Consider the following 24930-nt stretch of genomic DNA (forward strand, 5'->3'; position numbering starts at 1 on the left):
TAGCAGGTAAACTCAGAATAGAGGAGTTGAGAACAAAAGAGGCCAAAGAAGTGGGGGAGACCAGTTGTAAGCCTGCTGCAGAGTGGGAGCATTGGAGAAAATGAACTGTTTGAGATGTCCCCTATGTCCATGTCTCTCAGGGGACAGAAGAAAGGCAGGCCAAGACCAAACTTCTCTAGAGTGGCTCTTAGGAGAACCCCTTACTTTGAACTTAAATAGAAGCAGAGGGATTTCCTCTGAGGTGTGTGTGTGTTGTGTACACCATTTATTAAACCCCTACTATGTTCTAGGACCAACGTCACATTTCAACCTCACAACAACCTTGTGAGGTAGATGTCACCTCCATTTCCCAGATGAATCTTGGAAAGTGTAGGCGACATGCCCAAAGTCACAGTTAGGGTTGGAGGCTGTACTGTAAGCACTCAAGGCCTGGCAGATTCACTCGGGATTCAGGCAGACGGAAGAACACTCACGGAGCTGTAGGTATCTCTGACATGCCTTTATTGCAGGGAGGAATACGCAGGCTTTAATGGTGGTGGTGGCGGCAGCAAGTCCCCTCCACCTTATATATACATCAAGGCTAACAAAGCCAGCATCTATCCAACTATGACCTATGGGCTAACCTTTGCGCTTGTGTAGCACAAGTCATGCTTATATAATGATACATGGGTACTGTGCATGTGGGATAACATAGCTGGGCCACTGGGCACTGGATGTCCAGCAAGGGAGCCTGAGTAACTCCATTTCCCCTACATTCCATCCCTTGAGGGTCACTCGCCGCACAATCTACGCATTAGTTGTCTTCCGCGAAGGTCCCTTGGCGAGAAGGATGGACCCTTGCATCCATGATCCACAGCAACAATAGAGACTGCAACAGCAGGTCTCTAATACACAAGCAGATCCTCCCAGAATGGCTGCTACCAAGCGCCACTTGGAGGTCAGTGATCCCCATCATTCTTGTAGGGGGTCTCCAGTCAGGTGTTCAACAGCTGTTGTCTCTTTTCCCAAGGCCATTAGAGCCTGGCTGATATGGTGAGCATCTGGAACATAAACACAGCAATCTGACCCTATAAGAGCTCACACACTGCCCTTTGAGGCTGTCAAAAATACCAAGTGCCATAGGATTTTGTAAAGCTAGCTTTCGTAGTTGCTATACCTCATCATTAAGGAGGCCCAGGGCTTTATGGGTCTCAATGAATGCCCTGGCCACGTGCACTGCTAAAGCAGTGACCTCTGCTTTTGTCACTATGGTGGCCCCTTGGGGGAAAAAGGGGCTAAGGGATAATACCACCAAGGGTACACCATACTCCGTGGCGTGCCTTAAATACTCTTCAATTACTTGGGCAGGTTTGTAAGGTAGGCATTACCTGCGCAGGGAGAAGTGGCCACCCCCATGTATATCATCCAGTCCAACTGTGGAGAAGATATGGCCGCCATTCTGCCCACAGACCCAAAGGCTCCTGTAAAGGACAGGCCAGGCCAAGCTGCCATTCCTCTTTCCCCATTTCTCCTTCTGCGTCATTTGGGTAACATTAATGCATAGGCCAGGCGGGGTCCATTCAACATGGGCCCTTCTGCCCAAACTCAGTGCAGAGGGGGATGGGTGCAACAGGTTCTACCATATCCACTGTCAACCTGCCGAGACCATCCCATATTGAATATCCCATCTAGAGCTAAGAGCATTTACACGCTCTCTTACCCCAGCTAATACCTTTCTTTTTGGTTAAGTTCCACTGTGGGTTAGTGTCATTTCACAACCTTAACCAAGTCCAATTAGCCTCAGTGGCTGATTTACTTTTCCATGGGAGCCCATTTGAGGCGCTAACAGGTAATTCAGTACAGATCCAGCAAGCCGACTGGTTAGCAATTGTCACGTAAGTGTGCGCCCAATCAGCTAGGGTGTTAGTCCCAACAAACCCTGTTGTCTGAATCCAGGTTTTAGCAAAATATCCTTCATCTGGACTTGGACCTGGATAGGTGCAGTGGCGCGATGGACAATGCTTCTACTGGGGCTAGGCCACCTTGTTGGCTGCGTTCATTAAGTGCTCACAGGACATCCCATAACCTTCTGGTTCATCCTGCCAAAGTTGGCATTATCGCAGTGGTCTGCAGTCCTTGCTTCAATGGGCCGTTGTTCTGCTTTATAATACCTGTGGCCTTTGGGTTATAAGGGACGTGAAACTTCTATTCAATGTTCATGTCCCACGCTCATCTTTGCACTTGGGCTCCAGTAAAATGAGTTCCCTGGTCACTTTCATTCACCAGAGGGCGTCCATACGCTGCGCAGAGGCGTGCTAGCACATGCAACACAGCCCTCTGATCTGGGTGTTGAGCCAGATAGGCCACTCACAGGCCTGTGGCAGTACCTACACAAGTGATGGCATAATAGTAGCCTTAAGAGTGGGGCAGGCAGCGGGCCAATAACGTCCACTTGCCAGCGAGTTTGGCACTCTGTACCTCTGCCAAGGTCACTGGTAGGACTGAGGCATGCACAGCTGCCTACATTGTCTTTTGCCCTGTGTGTAGCAGGTGTCAGTGCAGCCATTGCGCCACATGGCTGTCGGGAGCCTTATCTCGCGGGGCAGTTTCTAGTCATTGAACTTCGCCACGGTATCAGCCTCATAATCCCCAGTGAGGCCAAATGTGCATGTCCAGTCACGTGGAACACAGTCACCTGCTTCTGGTCCCAACTCCCATAGGTCCTGCCACAAGGCCTGGCCCCACAAGGGCCTATGCATGTCCCATTTATTGAAATGCCAGGTAGAGATCCATAGAGTCAGTCCTCTATAGACTGCCCAACTGTCAGTACAGGCAGCAATGGGTGATGGTTCATTGGCTACAACCAACCATACTGCACATAGTTCTGGCCACTGGCTACTCTGGCCAGTCCCGGTATCATACCAAATAGTATCAGACGCAGGCTGGAAGTCAACCGTTGTCCAAGTCGGAGCCTGCCCTTGCCTTCAACTATCTGTATATCATGCATCTGCTGGCACGGGGTCCCTACCTTCTTGGTAGGAACTAACCTCTGGTTCTGTCTCCAAAGGGGGCTTGGCGGAGGATATACTATCCACGTAAGTCACCAGTTCCAGGACCTCCTGGAGCTCCGCGCGTAAAGGGCTAGTGGAGAACACACTCTGCTGCTGTAAGTTTGCCCCCACCACCATTTTGCCAGTGTAGTTGTTTGCGTTGCCCTACCTCGGAGCCTCAAGGTCCTCTCTTACCCAACCCACTATGGGGGGGTGGTCTGTACCGTCACTGGCGTCAAGCCAGTTATACTCTCAGTCACCAGTAATGCCGCGTATATGGCAGCCAACTGTTTCTCCGTGAGAGAAAACCGGCTTTCTGTTCCCTTCTGTAGTTGGTACCAAAACCCTATGGACTGTTGCAAATGCTCTGAATGCTGCCACAGACCCCAACCAAATCCTGCAGGAGTGACATCATGTCCAATTCACAGGGCCGGGTGGGATCAGAAACATGTAAGGCTTGAGCCACCTTAATTGTTCTCTTGGCATCAGGAAAGGCCCGTCCTGCATCTGGGGTCCAATCCCATGTGGCTCCCTTGTGTACCAGGGCATACAAAGGCCGTATCAACTGGGCTAAGTAGGGGACAAAAGCTCTCCAGTACCGCAACAAACCCAGAAAGGTCTGTAACTGCTTCACTGTAGTTGGGGTAGGACAGACCTATATCTTATCAGTAACCGCATCAGGAATAACTCTAGTCTTACCCGACCACACAACCCCCAGGAACTTGACAGACAATCCAGGCCCTTGCAATTTGTTTTTGTTTAGCGCTCAGCCACGTTTTCATGTGTGACAACAGAAGGGGCACAGCCTTCTCCAAGTCTGCAAGAGAATCACTAGTTAAAAGAACATCATCAATGTAATGGTACATGGACACTGTAGGTGGCCATTCCCATCCAGCTAGGTCGGAGGCTACCAACCATGATACAATGTAGGGCTATGTAAACATCCCCGAGGTAGGACCCTAAATGCCCATTGTCACCCTTCCCAGGTGAAGGCAAACTGATCTTGACTCTCAGGGGTGATGTCAATAGAAGAAAAAGCATTAGCCAGATTGGCCAAGAAATGGTAAATGCCCAGCTTATGGCTTAGTTGATCCATCAATTCGGCCACCGAGGGTACTGTGGCATTTAACTTTGGGCAGTCCAGAGTCATTCTCCAAGAATCACTGGGTTTAAGCACCAGCCATACAGGAGAATTAACGGACTATGGGCCAGCCATAAAATACCCACCTTTTCCAATTCTGCAGTGGTGCCAGTAATTTCGTCATGACCTGCTGGCAGTCTGTATTGTTTGGTACTGGTGACCCGCTGGGGAACAGGGAGCTGCACTGGAGGGTGTTTTGTGCGTCCCCGTTCTACCATCTTCACCACCCATACTCGCAGGCGGAACTCACCAGTGGTTGTCTGTAGCCATGGGCCTTGGAGCACGTCTCTGCCCAGTATATATTCTGGTACTGGGGAAACATGAGCTTTATAGTTCCTAGGGGGCAACTGCACTATCCCAAGGGGTAGTTGTATAGCTTTCCCGGATACTTCTCCCCCCATAGCCATCTATGTATGACACCGGGCTTTAAAATTTATCCGGGTTGCCATGAGTGAGTTTTTGGCATTCAGCCCCTGTGTCCATCAAGGCCAATACCTGCTGTACATTGGTCAGGGACCAGCAGATAGCAAGCTCCACATGGGGCCTCTGGTCCCTGCCCACCCCCTGTAGAAGGGTTCCTTGGCCTTCATCCTATTTAAATGTAAATAAAGTATCCCTCCCCTGGGTACCTCCTGGGGTAGCACATGGTCCTCAAGGGGTACTACTCGGGTCCACTGGGACTCCTTGTTGCTCTTCACAGGGGTGTTCCTTTTCATGGGGGTGAGCCTCTGATCCTCCCCGAACTGTTATCATAACTCTAGTAAATAAGTATTAGGTTTTTTCTCTAAGTTTGATCTACACCAGCCTCTGCAAGGTCTACCCACATCTGAGTGCATGTGGCCTTGATGGGTTTCCCAGTCTTCTTAGCTAACTTCCCCAGTTGTCAGGTGATGGCCCGTATGCCCTTTTGCTGACGATGGCTTTCTGCCTTCCCCAAACTTGCCACCACCATGGTGACTTCATTAATCCTAAGGGACCTGAGAGATGTTGAGGGGGTGTTTTGCAACACCAAATCCCTCATTCTGCTGTAAACCCCTCCTCATCAAGGCCATATGTTTTTACATTGAACACAGCCTGTCGCACCCCTAACTCTCAGAGCACTTGCACCAGTTCCGCATAGGACTGCCATTTACTTACAGTCTCGGGCACGTCCTCCACATTGGCCCACACCATGTGCACTGCGGCCATTACCCAATCCAACAAGGAATGGTTACTCTGGCTGTTGCACTGGCTATTCTGTAGCCTTTGCCTTGAGGACGGATGCAGGGTCATTGAGACTAATTTTTCCATTTCGTGGGGAGTACAGATAATCCCTTCCACCCCTAAGTCTCACACGAGTAATATCCAGGCTGCCAATGGCTCCCCAGGCTTTTGGCGAAATTGCTTGCCCAACTCCACCAGTTCTGCCTGAGTACATGGGTGGTACCTTGTAAACTCAGTCATCTGCAGTGGGCCAGCAATCTGTTCTCCTGGGGCCATTGGCTGCTGCTGCTGCTGCTGCTGCTGCGGCTGCGGCTGCGGCTGCGGCTGCTGCGGCTGCTGCTGCTGCTGTGTTACTGGTCAGGCTCGCAGTCGTGGCTCTTCTTATTCAGAGAAGTTTACCACTACCAACGGGGGCAACAGTTAGTTCTCCAGGGTCTGTAAATCTTCCTCTAGGGCACAGATGCGGGATTCCAAAGCCTCTTCCTTTCCCTGTAACTCCCAAACCTTCGCTGCCTCTCACAGCGAGGTTTTGGTTTCAACCCACAGGGCTGTGAGGAACACCCACCCCACGGTCCTGGCAGCCCTGTGGGCATTCTGCTTTTCTAGGGACTCCTCCACCTTCTGCAGGGCCTTTCCCACTTGGGCAGGGGACCCATTCACCTCGGGCCTGTCCTGGGGTGGTGCCCAAGCAGAAAGAAGGCTCGCCACCGAGTACCACGTACTCGTCGAGGGCCACCCCTCAAGTCCACCCCACTGGGGGTGCAGAGGGTTCCATACCAGTCCACGGCCAATCCTGCCAACTACACCGATTGTATTGCAAGGGCTCAAGGCCTGGCAGATTCACTTGGAATTCGGGCAGACGTAAGAACACTTGCGGAGCCCTAGGTATCTCTGACACGCCTTTATTGCTAGGTGGAATACACAGGCTTCAGTTGCAGCGGCGGCAGCAAGTCCCCTCTGCCTTTTATATCAAGGCTAACATAGCCGGCATCTATCCAACTATGACCTATGGCCTAACCTTTGAGCTTGCACAGCGCGTCAGGCTTATATAGCGATACATGGGTACTGCGCATGCTGGATAATATAGCTGAGCCACTGGGAACCCGATGTCCGCCAGGGAATGGGAGTAACTCCACTTTCCCTGCAGAGGCCAGGTTTAGCGGCATTCAAAAACTAGTTCGCTTACTGTTCCTTAATCTACTCTAGTGTTCAATTTTGCAGCTACAAGGGGAACCCTTAAGTCTCCATGGGCTGAAGGAAGGGTTGAATCCCGGAGCTAGAACACTTCCTACAGCTCAGAACTAGAGAGCGAGAGCTTTGTTTCCCAACGGAAGGAGTGGGGAGGGAAACCCACAAAACCCCGCGAGACCCGGAAGTTGCGCGTCGCATCTCCGCGCCCGCGTCCCTGGCCGGAGTGAGGCCGGCGGCTTGCCCTTCCTCAAGATGGCGTCGAAGATGGGTTCGCGACGGTGGATGCTGCAGCTGATCATGCAGTTGGGTTCGGTGTTACTCACACGCTGTCCCTTCTGGGGCTGCTTCAGCCAGCTCATGCTGTACGCTGAGAGGGCTGAGGCGCGTCGGTGAGCGGGCAGCGCAGCTGCCGAATGCGGTGGGGGTGGTCCGGCCGGTCCCAGGAATGGGGGTGCGGTGAGGTGAACAAGACGTTGGGACCCAGAAACTGGGATCCTTGTACTGGGAGGAAGTGGGACCTCGGACTTGTTAGGGGCTCTGGTCTGGTGCAAGGTGGGTATCAAGCCTAGTACGGGGGTCCTGGCCATGAGAGGGGGCTTCGGTTTGGGGGAGCAGTGGAGCTTACGGGAACTCAAGGGGTCTCATGGCTCTTCTCCCCGCTTCATTCTGTCCTCATTCCTTTCCCCCTCCTGGCTCCAGGAAGCCCGACATCCCAGTGCCCTACCTGTACTTCGACATGGGGGCGGCCGTGTTGTGCGCTAGCTTCATGTCCTTTGGAGTGAAGCGGCGCTGGTTCGCTCTGGGCGCGGCCCTCCAGCTGGCCATTAGCACCTACGCTGCCTACATCGGGGGCTACGTCCACTACGGGGACTGGCTGAAGGTGAGCGCCTCGGCCCTAGGTGGAACTTCGCTGGGGTGATGGGGAGGCAATGCTTGGTGCTAGCCAGGTGCACATTGTGAAGCCTGGTAAGGCTGAACCTCGAGACGGGTAGAGATTATTACACATGGCAAAAATGGAGGGACCTTGGAGACCACAAGCCTCCCTTTCAGAATGTGGAGACTGAAGTCCAGAGATGGGAAGCAGACTTTCCCAAAGTTACACCACAGATAGCCTTACAGGTGGGACCAGAACCCAGGTCACCTGGTTCCCAGAACTCTTTAAACTGTTAGTTTAATTATCTCAGACTTATAGGGTGAAAGGGAACTTGGAAAGTACCTGGTCCAACCATCTGATTTTATGAAATTTAATTAATTGTAGGGCAGCATTTAAGCCTGTAAATGCCAGGAACTGCAGCCTCGGAAATAAGCTGGGACCAAGGCATTACCTGGAAGGAATGGACTGTCAGTCCAGTAGAGGAGGCGGATGTGAGAATAACTACAGGACAGTGATATCAGTGGTTATTTTATGGAACAGACTATATTATTTATCAGAACATTGGGATTCAAGTGTGCAGACCACGGGGTGGGGAGGAGGGCGACATTTGGTATCTGGGTTCTGCAACTTACTTTCTGTAGGACCTCGGACAATTTAATTAATCCTCTGGGCCTCAGTTTCTACTTCTGATATAAAGAATTATCTATCTCAGCTCTACCTGCCCACCACTCTTGGAAATGGTAAGAGGGTTCATCAGATGGAATGGGATGTGTAGAGATGGGCAGTTCTGTACTCTGGGCAGCCAGGAGAAATGTGGTAGCTTCAATTCCTGACTGGGGTCCCCTCGCCTCGGCCTAGGTCCGTATGTACTCGCGCACAGTTGCCATCATCGGCGGCTTTCTTGTGTTGGCCAGCGGTGCTGGGGAGCTGTACCGTCGGAAACCCCGCAGCCGTTCCCTCCAGTCCACCGGCCAGGTCTTCCTGGGCATCTACCTCATCTGTGTGGTAGGTTTGGGGGGACTGTTGGCTGGAGTTGCTTGCCTGGGAGTGAGATGTGAGCCCTTGCCTGGCAGAACTTAAGGAGGTGGGTGGAACCAGGCCTTACCTGTAGTACTTGATGGCCTGGCTCCCGGAAGTTGCCCTGGCAAGTTTCTGGGCCTCAGTGGCCCTTCAGGTGCCTGAGACCTGGCTGAGAGTCCCTTCTTCCAACATTATGGCCACCAGGGAGTGAAGAGGTTGGATTGACCATTCAGTCCCAAGCCTGAGAGCCAGGAGAACAAAATGGACTGGTCCTCTTATGGCTTCAGCCCCCAGAGAACAAGGAGAGGTTTGGTAGGGTTCAGGCCTCCGGTGGGACTCTGCCACTTAGAGCTGGCCTGGTGTAGCCAGTTACATCCTCCCCACAGTGCTCGGGGAGGCCACTGTGGATGGGGACATGGATAGGCCCCAGGTCAGGTTTCATCTTAGTTACTAGGCACCATCTCCCATGTGCAGAGCTCTGTATTCATAGCTGAGAACTCTGATCTGACTGTGGAACCTTTTCTCTTCTGAGGCCCTAGCCTCATGGAGCTCCCTTGTCTGAAGGGGAGACACAGGCCTTATCTTCAGAAAGCCCCAAGTCTGAGAGGGGAGTCAGAAGCCCACCTTGTAGGAGCTGACTTGCATCTCAGGGGTGGCCTTCCCCAGACGGGCTCCTCAGCCTGTTGGAGAGTCTCAGAGGATGGTGTGTCTCTAGGCCTACTCGCTGCAGCACAGCAAGGAGGACCGGCTGGCGTATCTGAACCATCTCCCAGGTGGGGAGCTGATGATCCAGCTATTCTTCGTGCTGTATGGCGTCCTGGCCCTGGCCTTCCTGTCAGGCTACTATGTGACCCTGGCTGCCCAGATCTTGGCTGTACTGCTGCCCCCGGTCATGCTGCTCATTGATGGCAATGTTGCCTACTGGCACAACACGCGGCGCGTTGAGTTCTGGAACCAGATGAAGCTCCTTGGAGAGAGTGTGGGCATCTTCGGGGCTGCTGTCATCCTGGCCACTGATGGCTGAATTGCATAGCAGGAGGCCGAGATGGGTGTGGGGAGCCACTGAGGGCCACCCTACTTTCCTCCTTGCTGGCCCAGTTATGTTTATTTATGCTTTTACTTCTGTTTGTTTGATCCTTTGTGTTGTGTGTGCTTGTGTGTGTTGGTAAGAGGCAGGTCTCTTCTACAGTTCCTGGGCTCAGCCCCTGGGGGCGTGGGAGCCCTGATAAGGATGCCTTTACAGGTTTCCTTTTCCTGTTGTTATGAGGAGAGCTGAAGCCAGCTGCTCCCCTGGGTCTCCCATCCCAGAGAAGGGGGTGGGGCAGGGCTAGGGGTGGGGTACTGAGAATGGGAGGCAGAGGAAGGCAGACAGAACTGGGAGTGAGCAAATGTGAAAAATTCCTTTTTGAACCTGGCAGACACAGCTAGGCTCTGCAGTGCTTTTCAGAGATAGAGTGAGTATGCTCGTGACACGTGGATCAGACCCGAGAAGAGCAGAGTGGCTGGGCACCACGGGAGAAGTCACATGGGCTCTCAGGGTGTGCCAGAGGCAGAAACAGCACTAGCTGTCACCCACCTTGGGGGCAGAGCAGGCCCCAGTCTACTTGGGGGTGCGGGGGTGGGGCAGGCAGCTGCCGACTTCCTGCCTCCGGCCTTCTGTTTTAGCTCCATGGTTGGCCTGGTGGGGTTGAGTGCCCTCCCAAACACCAGACCACACAGTCCTCCAAAAATAAACATTTTATATAGACTCTTGGCTTTGCTTCTCTGTTCTCCCCACAGGGCACTTTGCCATTGGCTAGGATTGATCTGGGGTTTCTTGAAAGACCATATCTGGTTAAGCCCCACCTTGGTCTGCCCATGATCTTTCCCCTGTTCTGAGAGTTCCCACAGTCCTTTGGCTCTCTTTTCAAGAGTCTCCGAAGGCTTCTTGTAGTATATGCTTTCACCTCTCACTTCAGTCCCTCTTGTTGTGGCTTGTCCTTTCCTCCCCGTTTGGTGCCAGTTCTTTTCGAAGAAATTTTGGGTGAGGGCAACTCGAGGGAGAGAACTAACATTAGGTGTCCACTATGAGGCCAGGGAGTTTTCATTTCATAGGTGAGGAAATGAAGGCTCAGGAAAGGTAAACAGCTTGCCTCAAGCCACAGAGCTGGATTCCTGGACAGGTCTGTCTAATGCCTGCACCCAGATGTGTACTCGACACCACCCCTCTCCTGAGGGAAGACAGGCTGCTCTCAGGGGTGGGCTTTGTGCCGTGGTGACTCTCTCCCTGCTCGTCCATGCACCTCCTGACAGAAAGTAGTCCTGACAGCCCTGGTGGTGCCTGGCACATCGTGGGGGTCAGAAATGTCAAATGAAACCTCAGACTTCGGACTCCTGCCCACCTGAGATGTTCTGCTCCTGCAAAGACTGAGACGCAACCTCCAAGGGGCCTAGAGGAAAACAGCCAACTTGGGCTTGGCTCTGAGCCCTGCCTGGAAAGGGGGCTGGGGCTGCTGTCAAGTCAGGCCTGTGGGATGGAGCATGTTTCCTAACTAAGGGGAAGGGGAGTCCCTGGGGGCGGCCAAGGGAGGGGGATGGTGGCAGCGTTCATCCTGGAGCCTCCGGCTCATTTAGCTCCTCTCTTTCCTCTAGGAGCCCCCTGGTTCCACAGCCCTCAAGATCTTACTCCCAGAGGGTCACTGCTAATTTCCTTTCAAGTGTGAGCTGACTCTCAGACAAATATTTGCATTTTAATCAAGGCCTCCTGTAAAGTTGCCAGACCTGAGGGAATGGAAATGAATGGTGGAATATCAGGCAGATGTGGGTGATATTTTGGGTAAGGGAGCCTCAAAACAGCATAGAGGCCAGAGGAACTGGCCTACCCTTAAGCCCTGAGTAGAGCCTGCAAAGGCAAGCCCTCCTCCCCTCAAATCTCTAGACTAAAAATTGAAGGCCATCTGGTTGGCTTTAGAGCCAATGGGAGGTCTTCTCCCTTCTCCTTCCAGTACTTGTCCTCACATGGGCATCCTGCCCTTGGCAGGGTAGTGTAGGGGCTGCTGCCTCCTCTGTGGATCACTCAGCCAACAAGCCTGGTCCGGCCTCTGGCTGCCTGGGGTCACCTCCAGCAGGCATGGCTTTTGGTCCACCCTGGCCATCCCAGGGTCTGCAGGACTGGTGGAGTGGGTCAGCTGCCTGGGTCAGAAGCCGGCTTGCAGAAGGAGTCTGGCAACCCCTTGGCATGGTTGACCAGCTCGTAAGAGTCCCGGATATCAGCCAGGCCAAACCAGAAGAAGATCCACTGCTTGTTGGAGAAGCTGCCGTCGCTGTGTTTGAAGTACCTGGTGGGGGTAGGGGGTAGGTTTTAGGCAAGGCCAGTGCTCACTACTCACAGGTTCATTTACTGAGGACCCACTACAGGCATACCTCATTTTATTGCGCTTCACTTTATTGTGCTTTGCAGATAATGCATTTTTTACAGATTGGAGGTTTGTGGCAACCTTGTGTAGAGCAAGTCTGTCAGTGCCATTTTCCAACAGCATTTGCTCACTTCATGTCTCTGTGTTACATTTTGGTAATTCTTGCAATATTTCAAACCAGCAAAAAGTTTACAACTCACTGAAGGCTCGTAATGCTTAGCATTTTTTAGCAATAAAAATATTTTAAAATTAAGATATGTACATTGTTTTTTTAGACATAGTGCTATCGCACACTTAGTAGACTATAGTACAGTGTAAACATAACTTTTGTATGTACTGGGCACCCAAAAAATTCATGTGATTTGCTTTATTGCATTATTTCTTTTATTGTGGGACCCAACCCTCTGTATCCCGGGGTATACCTGTACATGCCAGACACCCTACTGGGACCTGTGGTCCATAAGCTGATATTTATCCTCATAGCAGCAGCCAAGAGCCTGGTGTTAGTATGCTCTTTTCACAGAGAAGCAGCTAAGGTTCAGAGAAGTTAGGTAACTTGCCAGAGTCGCACAGCTAGGAAGGTTAGAGGGAGGACTTCTTTGGTTCTCTCCACACTGCCTTGGCTGTGCAGCCCGGGGAGGGGCTTCGCTCACTTCTTAGTGCCCACAGAACAGGGTAGAGGGGGATGAGGGGATAGTTGAAGAAGGAAGGAGAGGAGGGAGTGTTCCACTGGAGATGCAATGGACCCAGTCAGAGCTTGACAATTGGGCATCTGGAATAGAGCCTGAAGGGCCTGGGTTTCTCCCAACCAGAGGCAGGCTGCATGGAGGGTGGGGGGTGCCTTCAAGGAAAAGCAGGGCTGAGTGGGGTTAAGTGATCTCAGGCTCCATGTGTGGTCTGCTCCCTGAGGAATGCAGGGCCACACTGAGTGGGCCATTTCCCTTGGGGAACAGATGGCTAACCAAAGAAGAGGAAGCACAGCCATCCTGGCTGGTGGACCCCGGGGCGTGGCTGGCAAGACCTGGGGAGGGGAATGGGGGCGGGGCCCATCCCAGAGCCAGGAGAGACGGGACCTACCAGGGATTGATGGGGTTGGTGACCCGGGAGCGCCAGAAAAGCGTCTGCAGGTCCTGCCGCAGGCGCTCCCACAGCATCTGGCCGGAGCCTTGGCCTTGGCGGCTGGAGCTCACCACAAACTTGTCTAGATACGGGGTGCCCCCTAGAACGGGCTCCGTAGTCAGAATGGCGGCCGCGTTGTACCTGGCGCAGCGGGGGAGAGGCAGGCTGGGACCTCTCCTTGGCCCGAAGTTCCCCGGCTCTGTCCCTCGATCCCTGCCCTCGGGGGCTCGCAGGCTCACCCCTCAGAGTAGTAGACAGAGTGCAGCCGCGGGCGCAGTGAGGCCAAGTAGTCGTCCCGGAGCTTCTTGCCGAAGCTGGCATTGACCAGGTTCACTAGGCGGCCTTGGTTCAGGCTGTCCAGGCTGCGCACTCGCAGCATCCGCTCTGCATTCTTGAACAGGGTCCCGGACCCTGGGGGTGGGATGGAGGAGGAGGGATTAGTTCAACCCGAGACCCAGGTCCCCTCCACTCCTCCGTTTGTACAGCCTGGTGGCGTTTCCAGATATGACAAGGGCTGGTGGTTCAATTACCCCCTTAGCGAGCGCTCCACAATGAAACGCTTCCTGTGGTCTGCATAGATTTGTAAGTGATTATCACTCGGGGAGATGCTTTTCCCAGGCAGAGTTTGTCGCTCAAGTCCCGCGCATCGACTCGAGTCCCACCTACCTCCCCTAGGCCGGCTTACCTTCCCAAACTGTGCCCTCCCCTGCCCCTGGTCCCGCCCACCCATCCAAATCCCGCCCATCTGTCTAGTTCCACCCAAGTTTCAGCCCCGGTCGGTTCACCTCATTGTTCACCTCCCCCAGGTTGGGTAAGAGCTGGAACCCTTTACTTGGCGGCCCCTATGGCTTCCTTATTGGCTGGAAAGCCGCTTCTCCTGCTCCACCGAACCCCAGCGGGCCCCTCGTCGCGGTCCTCACCCTTGTTGCTGAAGAGCTCTGTGAGCAGTGTGCTGGCGGCGGTGATGACAGCCGAGGAGCGGTGTGGCAGGCGGCTGAGCACGTCCACGATGAGCCGCATCTGCTGCCTTTCTTTGGTGCTCACCCACGCGGCGTTGGTCACCAGGTCCAGGTCGGCGGGCAAGTTCACGTTACTCAGGACCTGTGTCCGGGTCGAGAGGGTGAGGCTCCAACCTGCGGTCGGCCAAGGACTGTGCCCGAGCCGCACGGACCTCTCCTCACTGAATCCTTTCCCCTTACTTCCTCCCGGAGTCCTCAGCCAAGGAGGGCTCAGATCTGACCATCGTGGGCTGAGTCCCTCCCTGACACTCCATTCTTGATTCAGGTGGCTAGAGAGAGAGTGATTCTGCGGCCCATCAGGGAGGCTTGCGGCAGGGATGGGGAAGAGGGGAGAGGGGGACAAGAGAGGGGCTCAACCAGGCCCAAAGTCTCGGGGAGGGGGGCCGAAAGGAGGGGACACACCTTGTGACTGCTGTCCCGCAGGCCACCCGTGGTATTGAGGAAGATGATTTTGGTGGGCTGCAGAGCCTTGGCCAGCGACGCGGTCACCTCCAGCGAGTCGAGGAGCACCGAGCGGCGGGCGGCCGTCTCCCCGATAGGGCACAGGATGGGGATGCTGCCCGACTCCAGGCACCACTGTAGCAGGTCCGTCTCCACCGAGACGATGCCGCCATAGCTGTGGGCCAGACGTGGTGCTCAAGTGAGCCGCCTCCAGGCTCGCCGGGCTGGGGTGGGGGACGCTGGTGGAGCAGCGCGATCTGAGGGCGCAGGGGCAGGCAAGGCTGGCACTAACCTGGCATGAGGGGCTGGCTCAGCAGCGCCCAGCACCGACCCGCCGCCAAAAAAAGGCACGGCAGTGGCTGCATTGTGCCGCAGCGCATCCACCAGCACCTTGCATCTCTGGGCAAGCTGTGCCTTGGCCTCCCAGAAGGAAAGACAGCCTGAGGGAGCCGTGGGAGCCGGCAGCCCCAGAATCACCAGCGGCTTCATGTCCATGCGCTGCAGGAAGGCCAGGGCGAAGGCCAGGCTGGATACGGCCCGCCGGCACTTAAGCACCTTGTCCTCCACCTACGGAGGAGTGGGAGTTCAGGGGGTGCGACACTGGCCTTGACTCCCGCTGCGCAAGCTTGCTCCTACAGCTTGGCCCTCAGGGACCTCTCGGGGCCTCCACCCTGCCCAGGAGCTGTCAGGCCCCATTTCTGGCCACCTGCGCCCACCTGCTCCGCCCTTTGCCCCACTGGGTCTTGCCATCCCCTTATCTCACACTAGTGTTCCTCCCTCCGCTCCTCCCTACGACCTTGGACTCTATGACACCTTAGGGGGAGGGGTGATGCAGGCGGCTTCTGTTCAGGTTTCCCAGTTGCCAACTGAAGCCCTAACTGCGCCAGAGTGGTAGGACTTCTCCCGCGCATCACACTTAACCGTCTAGTGTCCCCGGGCACCTCAAACGGACTGGGCGCGAGACTTTAAGGGGAGCGGGCAGCCTCGCCCAGTTCCGGGCGCTCCTCTGGGTTCGGTCGAGCTCCTTCCTGATTCCACTGCGCAGAGTCCGCAGCCGGTCCTGCCATGCCTGGCGACATGTCTCCACCCCCCCACCCCCGTTCTTCTGCTGTAACAGGGCCGACGCCGGGCTCCGCTCACCTCAATGACAGCGAAGGGCTTGTCCGCGGAGTGGTGGCAGGTCTGAAACTGCGTGAGCCAGTGGCGCGCTTCCCCGGGGCTGGCCCCGCACTGGTTCAGGAAAGCCTGGATGTCCCGCTGCACCAGCGAGCGCCCCGCTGGCGGCTCGGCGGAATCCGGGGGCACCGAGGGCTCGGGAGAGGGCGTCCACGATGGCTTCTTCGCGGCAGGCGAGTGGGAGTCGTCCTCCGTGCTCTCCGCCTCTTCTCGGACTGGCTGGGCCGGCGCCCAGGCGGTGCTGAGCCGTCGCCCCGGGCTGGTGCCCCTGGCTGCCCGCCTCCGCGCGCTGCTGCTCAGCCTCCGGGCGCTCCCGGTGCCTCGGGGGCCACGCAGCCTCCTACCCGCAGGTGCGCCCCACAGGGCCCAGGCCAGCCTCGTCGTCGCCATGACAACCAAACCGGCTTGCCCCCCCACGAGGGACGGTCTGTTCGGAGCTCCGGGGTTTGGGGGGCTCTTAACCTACCGCGGGGCGGTGCTGGGCCAGCCGGGGCGGGGCGCGGACAGGGGTGCGGAGTCCGCCTCTGGGTGCCTTTGAGGAGAGTCAGGCCATGGGTCGGAGGGCGGGGCCGATACGATCCTCCGCCCCTGGAGGAGGACAGGGCCCACTAGCTAGTCACCAGGCCGAGATAAAGGGTGGCGGAACGTCTTCAATCGGCTGCCAAGGCCAGTTCCAAGAAGAGCTCAGGGGACCTAGGGGTGGCTTTGGTGCTCTGCGGAATCTTGGATGATTAAGGGGGAGTCAGACTAGGGCAAGAGAGGAGAGCAGTTGGCAGTAGCCGCTTGACTGAAGGAGGAGACCGGAAGGAGAGGTGGAGGAAGAGTGAAAGCGCGGATGAGTTCCAGCCTTGCTGGAGGGGGTTGGGGATGCCTCTGTCCTGAACTCAAAGAAGACGGAGTCACGAAGTTACCAGGGTTGGCCAAACTTCAGCCACTGGGTACCACCTTGGAGAATTTTGTCATATCATCAAATCACCTCTTATTAGTATTAAAGTTTTTCTTTAAACTTCTTTAAAAAAATTTGTGCAAATCTAATGCCTTTCCATCTTTTTTTTTTTTTTTAATGAAAGTACTGGGGATTGAACCCAGGACCTCACTTGTGCTCTACCACTGAGCTATACCCACTTCCCTAAACTTCTTAAATTTAAAATTTATCCACATGGGGATTTTAAGTATGGGGAGGCATCCACACGGCTCCTCCACTGCCCAGTATCACTCATAAACAGAAGAAAGCCTTGCAAGTAAAGCGAGAACAAAATATTATAAATTCCAGCTGGACAATGTTGCCTGCTTCTCTTGGAAACAAAGAAGCAAGAGCCAAGTGGTAGATCCCTTAGGACCTGCAGGCTTTCTCTTCCATAGAATAGTATTTGCTAACACACAAAGAACACCAGGCACTGTGCAAATCATGTCATACATAGTAACTCATTTTAATCCTTACAATGACTCCAGGATGGATATTATTATTATATCCATTTTATAGATGAGAAAATCGAGGCACAGAAATCTGTGAGGGCCAAGATCATTCACTTCAGAAGCAGTGGAGCTGGTCTTTGAAGCAAAACAGTTTTGCCCTGATACACACTCCTAAGCAATATTTGAAAAGGACTTGAAAACTTTCATAGGATATGATTCACTGTTGCTTTGTATATTGTACCCGTGTGCTGCCTAAAAGCACCTGGTGTGCTATCAGTTGTACACATCCTCCACATGGGTACACTCTACCCCGGTGGGGTCTCCATCTCTGCAGTTATTGAAGGGGAAAACAACTGTAGAGGGGCAGTGATTTAGCCAAGGTCACATAGCTTGTTAGTGTCATGACCAGATCTTGGCATCCTTATGCACTGCTCTGTGTTCCCTGTGCTGAGAGTCAGGACTCCTGGGGAAGTGGCCCAGACTCTTCTCTTGAGTATCCCAGAAGGTGCTGGATGAGTTTCCTATCTTTCCCAGGATCCCCCACTAAAACACACATTCACATGAACACACGTGCACGTGTGCACACGTACACAACCAGGCACAGATGCACACCCAGTGCAGCACCTGCAGGCCCTGTTCTGGGCTGGAGACTCCTGGCAGGGGGGGTGGGAGCTGACCTTTGCGACCGCTTCCATTGACTTTTCCATTTTGCTGCTTAGAAATCCTGGATTCTGACAGAGAGTGAAGCAATGGTACAGAGGGTCTGTACCCCTTACCTGGTGTGTGTACCTCTTCCCTCTTTACTGCTGCCCCCTGCCACTCCCACACTGCTCAGAATCCACCAGAGGAGGTGGTCCTGGCCCCCAGGGAGTGGAGCCCCAACCTCAAATATGCTTCCCCTTCCCTCCATCCAAGACCCTCTTCAGAGTGGCCACCCTTCCTGGTCCCTCTCTACTCAGATTTCCTCCTTCCAGGTCTCTCCCACCTTTGCTGCTCTGGGTCTCCACCCCTGCTCTGGCCCCTCTTCACTTCTTCCAACCCAGATGTACACCCCTTCCAGATTCTCCTCCTGAGCTGTAGCTGAGTCCTGCCTACTGCCAATTCCTGCCCTGGTGAGGGCAAGGGTGCCTTCTCCCTTTAGACTGAGGCTCCCTGAGGGCCCATCTGCTTCACTAGCCAAAAGCATCAGCCTCATCTCCCCTAGGCCAGTGGGGTAGACACTGCATAGAGCACTCCTTCCCTCCCCTTTGGGCTTCAGCCCAGAGGGCTGTGTCCCCAGACAGCCAATGGGGCTCAGGGATACCCCGAGTCGAGTTGATGATTAACTCCAGGCCAAATGACCCTGGGGCCACTCTCCCTGGGGAAGGCCAGCCACTGGTTGGGGAGTTGGCTTTGCTTTCTGGAGGAGGTGAGTGTGGGTATCCCAGGTCAGCATCCCCACCTGACCCACCCCTCTGAACTGAAGGCCCACAGAATCATTGTGGGTCTGTGGTTCCAGCTTGAATTTTATGTTTTGCCCTGTGAAGCTGGCCGATGTTTTGCTTTTCAGAGCAAAGCCTGTTGTCAATGGGCTCAGCATTGGGCTCCTGTTTCCTCATCAGGTCTTGAATCTCAGATGCTGGGAGCAGACAACCTTACAACCCCTCCAGGCACCTCCCCTCAGCAGAGGCCTTGGCTTTATGCACAGGGGCTGGTTTGAAGGGCCAAAGCTTCCTTCCCGTGAGAGTCTTCCTTGGCTGCTGTTCAGAATAGGTGGGCATGGAGGTGACAGGAATCTGGGCAGGTGAGAGGCCAGGGTTGAGAGCTGACAGTCCCAATCACAGCACCGGAGGGGACACATGCACACAGATACAAAGAAGACACAAAAGTAGAGACCCACACCATCCATTGAAATGCACATGGTACACAGATGTGGAGACACACAGGCATACAGAGAAACACAGTTCTGCTCAGACACACATTTGCATACAGAACTACGCACGTTTACAGAGGCTTTCTTTGCGACTGTATCATATGTAGGAACCCACGCACATATACATGGAAAGATACTAAGAACATGGAAATATATAGCCAGTAAAGTCATTGACAATTACAAGGACATTTCAGTCTGGAGGTACACACACACACACACACACACACACACACACACACACACACACCCCATACAGAGTTAGAAGCAGTTCAACCCTCAGTCCATCCCCGGAGACCATACTCATCTACCCATGTACAGAGGCACACAGCCGTACTCATTCACACGCCAGGATGGTGTCTGGCATGTGAGAGATGTTCAGGAAATATTTATTGAATGAATGAATGACGAGAGGATAGAGAGAAAGAAGCAGAGACTGTGTAAAGGGAGATTTGGCTTCCTGCTTTGTGGTGTCTGTGGAATCCGTGTTTGTGGGGTTGGCCCAAGGACTGCCCAGGTATCCTAAGGCAGCCCTCTCCATCTGCAAGGAGCACGTGGTATGTGTCAGGTATGAAACTAGGTGCTCTGAGGATGCAGTCCCGTTTTTCCTGGCTGAAAGTCAGGAGGCCTGGGCTCTGCCTAGACTACAAAGATTTGGGCAAGGCATTGAACTTCTCTGAGCCTCGGTTTTCTCACCTATACAATGAAGGAGAGTGAATAAAACTTACCCTCATTGCATCGTAGTGAAGATGTAAAATTCTCCATGGGAAGGTGGTCAGCAAAATCCAGACTGTGGCCAACTTTATAGGACAAAAGTCCTGGTTCCTTCAACAAATACATTGCAAAGAGATGAGTAGGAGGGGGAAGGATGAACACATAGATCAAACAATAACTTTTTTATTTGCAAATGATGCGACTGACAAAGGCTTAATTTCCAGAATATATAAACAGCTCATACAACTTAACAAAAAAACAAACAACCCAATCCAAAAATGCGCAGAAGACCTAACTAAACAATCAATTCTCCAGTGAAGACATACAAATGGCCAATAGGCACATGAAAAAATGCTCAGTATCACTAATTATCAGAGAAATTGCAAATCAAAACTATAATGAGGTATCACCTCACACCAGTCAAAATGGCCATCATTCAAAAGTTCATGAATGATAAATTCTGGAGAGGGTGTGGAGAAAAGGGAACCCTCCTACACTGCTGGTGGGAATATAGTTCGGTGCAGCCGTTATGGAAAACGGGATGGAGATTCCTCAAAAAACTAAAAATAAACTTACCATATGATCCAGCAATCCCACTTCTGGGTATATATCTGGAGGGAACTCTAATTTGAAAAGCTACATGCATCTCAATGTTCATAGCAGCACTATTTACAATAGCCAAGACATGGAAGCAACCTAAATGTCCATCAACAGATGACTGGATGAAGAAGTTGTGGTATATTTATGCAATGGAATACTACTCAGCCATAAAAATTAAAATAATGCCATTTGCAGCAATATGGATGAAGCTGGAGATTGTCATTCGAAGTGAAGTAAGCCCAAAAAAGAAAGAAAATTACCATATAATATCACTCATATATGGAATCTAAAAAAATAAAGAAAAGAAAAAAAGGACACTATGAACTCATCTACAAAACAGAAACAGACTCACAGACATAGTAAACAATGGTAAACAATCTTATGTTAACTAGGGGAAAGGGGATGGGAAGGGATAAATTTGGGAATTTGAGATTTACAAATGTTAGTCACTATATATAAAAATAGATTTTTAAAAAGTTTCTGCTATACAGCACAGGGAACTATGTTCAATATCTTGTAATAACCTTTAATAAAAAATACGAAAACGAATGCATGTATGTATAAGCATGACTGGGACAATGTGCTGTACACAAGAAGTTGACACATTATAATTGATGGTACTTCAGTTAAAAAATGATGTATTTTAAAAGTCCCTTTTAATCCTTATTTGGATTCTGATTCAAATAGACCATAAAAAATTAGACAGGGAAATTTGAGCACAAAGGATATTTGATATACTATTTTTCAGGTGTGATGTGATTGTGCATTAATGTTTCTAAAATGATTCCATGTCTTCTAGTTTACATACTGAGTATTTATAAATGAAATGATAAGATGCCGTGAATTTGCTTGAAAATAACCCAGGAGAGGGGAAAGCAAGATGGGGAAAGAGGTCTACAAGACTGACCATGAATAGGAGTTGATACTTATTGAAGCTGGATAATGGATACAGGGTAGTCACTATATTATCTCTTGACTTTTATGTGTGCTTGGACACTTTCAAATAAATTCAGTGGATTTCCATTCATGTGAGTTTCCAGTTTGACATAATGTAAACAAGCAATAAAAGCAAGTTTGCTCCTTCCACGCACAATTTTCCTCCAAGGCTATAAATATGTGAAATATGAACTACTCCACAAAAACAGTACAGGGTGGAGGAAGAAACCCACAGTTATGGATTTAAGATTTTCAGTTCCAGGTGTGCCATGAACCTCTCGTCCAGCAGGGGCTCCCTACTGACTGTCTCTCTGGTTGGTGCCCTAGGGGTCTGTTAAAAGGAACAGACTATTAGCAATCTAAGAAAGATGATAATGGACGTGCAGACGAGTTAGCATCTAATTGAGACCTTCTCTCTGAAACTATAGAAGGAAGCAGAGAGAGAGAGAGAGAGAGAATGATTTTTCCATAACCCTATGACAGGAAGGGTCTTCCTAGGTACTGGGGGTACTTAGGAAAGGCTACTATAATAATAGCAAACTCTTCCTTGGGTACTATTCTAAGCATGTGATATGTATTAACTTATTTAACTCTCACATAAGGCCATGAAGTTTGATGTTACCATTATTACAGAGATCCTGGGAGGCTGGTTTTAAATCAGTAGAGGTAAGGTGCTTTCAGGATACAGGCAGAGCTTCCTAGCAGACAACTAGAAAAGGGGCCTGGAGCTCAGGAGAGAGATAAGAGCTGGTGAGGCATGGAGAAGGTGATGGATGAGACCTCGAGCCTGGGCATGAGCTGCCAGAGAGATCTGCAGGAAGGGGAGAGGTTGGAGGGGGCCCACAGTAGGAGGCCCACCAGGAGTCACTCAGAATCCACAGGGGCAGATGTTTCAAGAAGAAAGGGGCAGTCCACAGGGTAGATGCCTCAAAGTCTGAGAAAAGGCCATTGGCTTCACTTATCAGTGACATTTCTGTTTCAGTGGGGTAGTGGAGAGGTAGGGTGGGGAAGCCAGGTGGCAGAGGGTTGGGGAGGGGTGTAGGATGAGGCCACTGCATGGAACCTCTGGGAAGATTGAGGCTGGAGAAAGAAGCAGGGCCACATTACTCAAAGTGTGGTCCATGGCATCACCTAGGAGATGATTAGAAATGCCAAATTTGGGGCCCACTCTAGGCCTACTGAGTGAGAATCTGCATTTTTAATGAGATCCCTGGGGGATTCTATGGGCATGAAAATCTGAAAAGTGGTGGAGCAGGGATGTGGGCTGGTCCCTAGAGGTCATGAGAGGTGGCTTTCAACATGGGGATGTCCTGTGAGTTTGAGGAGGTGGAGAGGGAGCGGTGAAGACACCGGCGTGGGGTCGGGGGGGCGCTTGGACTGAAGGGTGTTGGGTGAGAGTTTATGTCTGTGAGAGGGGTGCAGTGTTGTGTGGGACTCACTGTTAAGATGGTGTGTTGCTAGGTGGTACTTCCGGGTCCTGGGTTCCCTGTCCTGTGGCTGAAATCTGTGTTCTCCAGAGCAGAGAGGAGAGAGAGAGAGAGAGAGAGAGTGTGTGTGTGTGTGTGTGTGTGTTTGTATATGTGAAGGTGAGGTGTGACACAGAGTTCATGTATATCTTTTGTATGTTTTTGTGTTTTTTTATATGTTAAAAAGTTCAACTAATGAAAATTTCATATAGTTCATCCTAACATGTTCATGTGCAAACGTGAGGTTAATGTGTAAGTAAGGGATTGTGGGGTATCAGGGCTCAGGAAACTCTCCTATGGATGAATAGTCAGCCTCCGGGACTTAGGAAACTCAGGGTGCATGTCCACACACAACTATACTTGGGGTCCTCAGTGGCGGGGGAACTCTAATTTCACTGTGCGCCTGCAATTACAGGCTGTAATTACACACTTTGCCACGAGGGGGCGACGCCAGCCCGGCCACGGGGTGTGATATCCTGGTGAGTCCCAGACTGGCCGCAACCTGTCCACCTGCTGTGTGGACATCCTTGAAATAAAACGATCCGCGCGAGGGGCCAGTGGGAACGCAGCCTGGGCGGTGGGGCTGGGGGTGGACTCCTGGTCCTCTCGTTCCCTGGCTGACGCACCTCTCCCACTCCCCTCCACGCCCCCTCTCCGAGCCCTAGCACCCCACCCCTCCCCAGCCAACATCCTCCCAGAGCCACCCCAACTTCCCATTACTACAAATCTCTTCCACGAAAACCTGGCCCGCGGGTCGGGAAGTGAGGGTGCAGCGTCAGTGGGGAGTCAGGAGCAAAGACATTGAGAGGAGTGGGGGTTTTATTTGGGCCAAAGATGGGAGGAAGGGTCTCAGACATCCTCAGTCGGGACGCATTAACAGAGCGTCCATTGTGTACCAGGCAGGGCGCTGCGCAGGTGGACACGGGGATACGGCACCGTCCTTGCCTTGATCTGGGATCAGAACACGCGGATTCGAGTCCTAGCCTCAGAGACTGGCCTCAGACTGGTTTTGAGCAGGACTTTTCTCCCGCCACAGGGATCCTCCGTTTCTGTCTTTCGGTAGGGAGAAAACTCTCTCCCCTCAATACCTTACCGGTTTTTTTTGACTCTGAGAAACCCCAGGGAAAGTACCAATGTTCCCATCTTGACTGTTAATGTGGTGGGGCAGGTGAAGAGGGAGGGAAGGGCACAGCCGAGAGTGGGTTGAGGCCAGTGCTGTGGCTACGGATTAAAGAGACCTGGGGAGCCACTGAAGGATTTTGAGGAGGAGAGTGACCAGATCCCAGCCAGGCTCTTGGAAGATCAAGAACGTGTCTGGGATAGGGTAGGAGCCGTCGGGGTGGTGGATTCCAGGCAGAGAGGCCCGGGTCCTGACAGAGAGACTGGAAAGATGAGCTGATGGTTACAATTAGGATATACTTTTTTTTTTTAATAAAACATTTTTTCATTATAAAAGTAATTTAGAAAAATAATTGAAAACTAGATAAACAAAACCTACCTACTCTACTAATACAGCTGCCGTTTGCATTTGGTCTGTCTTTTTCCAGGCTCTTTTTATACATTTTTAAAACATGGCTATGTTATTGTACACTGTGTTAATTTTCCTGGGTTTTTTATTTTCAGGATGTGGTAAATGTTTTTCATATTACTTCCTGTATTAATTTCCTAGGGTTGTCCTAACACAGTACCACAAACTGGGTGGCTTAAAACAGCGGACATTTATTGTCTCACAGTTCTGCAGGCTAAAAGTCCAAGATCAAGGTGTCAGCAGGGCCATGCTCTCTCTGAAACTTGTTGGGGAGAATCCTCCCTTGCCGCTTCTAGCTTTTGGTGTTTGCTGGCACTACTTGGCATTCTTTGTCTTTTAAATGTACCACCCTAGTCTCTGCTTCTGTAGTCACATGGCTGTCTTCTCCCTGTGTGTCTCCTCTTCTTTTAATGACACCAGTCATACTGGATTAAGTGCCACTCTCCTCCTATATGACCTTATCTTAACTAATTGCATCTGCAATGATTCTCTTGCCCAATAAGGTCATGGGTTAAGAGTTCAACATACCTTTTGTGGGGGGGGTGGCAGACGCAATTCAGCCCTTAGCACTTCCTAACTGTGCCTTTTAGGGACTGCCTAAGATTTCCACAAGAGTAAAATTCCCTCATTTATTTAATCAGTTTTCTATTATTAAACACTTGATTTGCATCCAATTTACATATGATTATAAACATCATACTTAGCTCTTTATGCATAAAAATTTCCCCCATATTGTGGAATGATTTTTTTAAA

At 52.0% G+C, this 24930-nt stretch overlaps 2 protein-coding genes across 3 annotated transcripts; one reads left to right on the forward strand and one right to left on the reverse strand.

The window, feature by feature from the left end:
* The first annotated feature begins 6777 nt into the window (after positions 1–6777).
* On the forward strand, positions 6778–10205 carry TMEM101 (transmembrane protein 101). Its single transcript, XM_006217440.4, has 4 exons — positions 6778–6953; positions 7264–7444; positions 8297–8443; positions 9174–10205. Exons 1-4 carry the CDS (start codon positions 6817–6819, stop codon positions 9480–9482), a joined length of 774 nt encoding a protein of 257 aa, XP_006217502.1. The 5' UTR covers positions 6778–6816; the 3' UTR covers positions 9483–10205.
* Positions 10206–11166: 961 nt separating this feature from the next.
* On the reverse strand, positions 11167–16300 carry NAGS (N-acetylglutamate synthase). 2 transcript variants are annotated; one of them, XM_072939236.1, is made up of 7 exons: positions 15573–16300; positions 14725–14999; positions 14394–14607; positions 13893–14073; positions 13212–13383; positions 12931–13149; positions 11167–11775 (listed from the first exon to the last, which is right to left on the reverse strand). In XM_072939236.1, exons 1-7 carry the CDS (start codon positions 15996–15998, stop codon positions 11622–11624), a joined length of 1641 nt encoding a protein of 546 aa, XP_072795337.1. In that variant the 5' UTR covers positions 15999–16300; the 3' UTR covers positions 11167–11621. The 2 variants fall into 2 exon arrangements, with proteins under 2 accessions (XP_072795337.1, XP_072795338.1); XM_072939237.1 differs by having other exon boundaries at positions 12931–13113; positions 15573–16297.
* Positions 16301–24930: the final 8630 nt, after the last annotated feature.

This window comes from Vicugna pacos, chromosome 16 (genome assembly GCF_048564905.1).
Source record: "Vicugna pacos chromosome 16, VicPac4, whole genome shotgun sequence".
NCBI lineage: Eukaryota > Metazoa > Chordata > Mammalia > Artiodactyla > Camelidae > Vicugna > Vicugna pacos.

What these genes read in the sequence shown, in the direction of transcription:
- TMEM101 (XM_006217440.4), top strand. Translation starts at nt 6,817, where the DNA reads ATGGCGTCGAAGATGGGTTCGCGACGGTGGATGCTGCAGCTGATCATG. An exon ending in GAGAGGGCTGAGGCGCGTCG is followed by an intron (nt 6,954 to 7,263) that starts GTGAGCGGGCAG and finishes TCCTGGCTCCAG; the next exon opens with GAAGCCCGACATCCCAGTGC. An exon ending in ACTACGGGGACTGGCTGAAG is followed by an intron (nt 7,445 to 8,296) that starts GTGAGCGCCTCG and finishes GCCTCGGCCTAG; the next exon opens with GTCCGTATGTACTCGCGCAC.
- NAGS (XM_072939236.1), bottom strand. Translation starts at nt 15,998, where the DNA reads ATGGCGACGACGAGGCTGGCCTGGGCCCTGTGGGGCGCACCTGCGGGT. An exon ending in AGCCCTTCGCTGTCATTGAG is followed by an intron (nt 15,000 to 15,572) that starts GTGAGCGGAGCC and finishes ACTCCTCCGTAG; the next exon opens with GTGGAGGACAAGGTGCTTAA. An exon ending in ACCAACCCCATCAATCCCTG is followed by an intron (nt 11,776 to 12,930) that starts GTAGGTCCCGTC and finishes TACCCCCACCAG; the next exon opens with GTACTTCAAACACAGCGACG.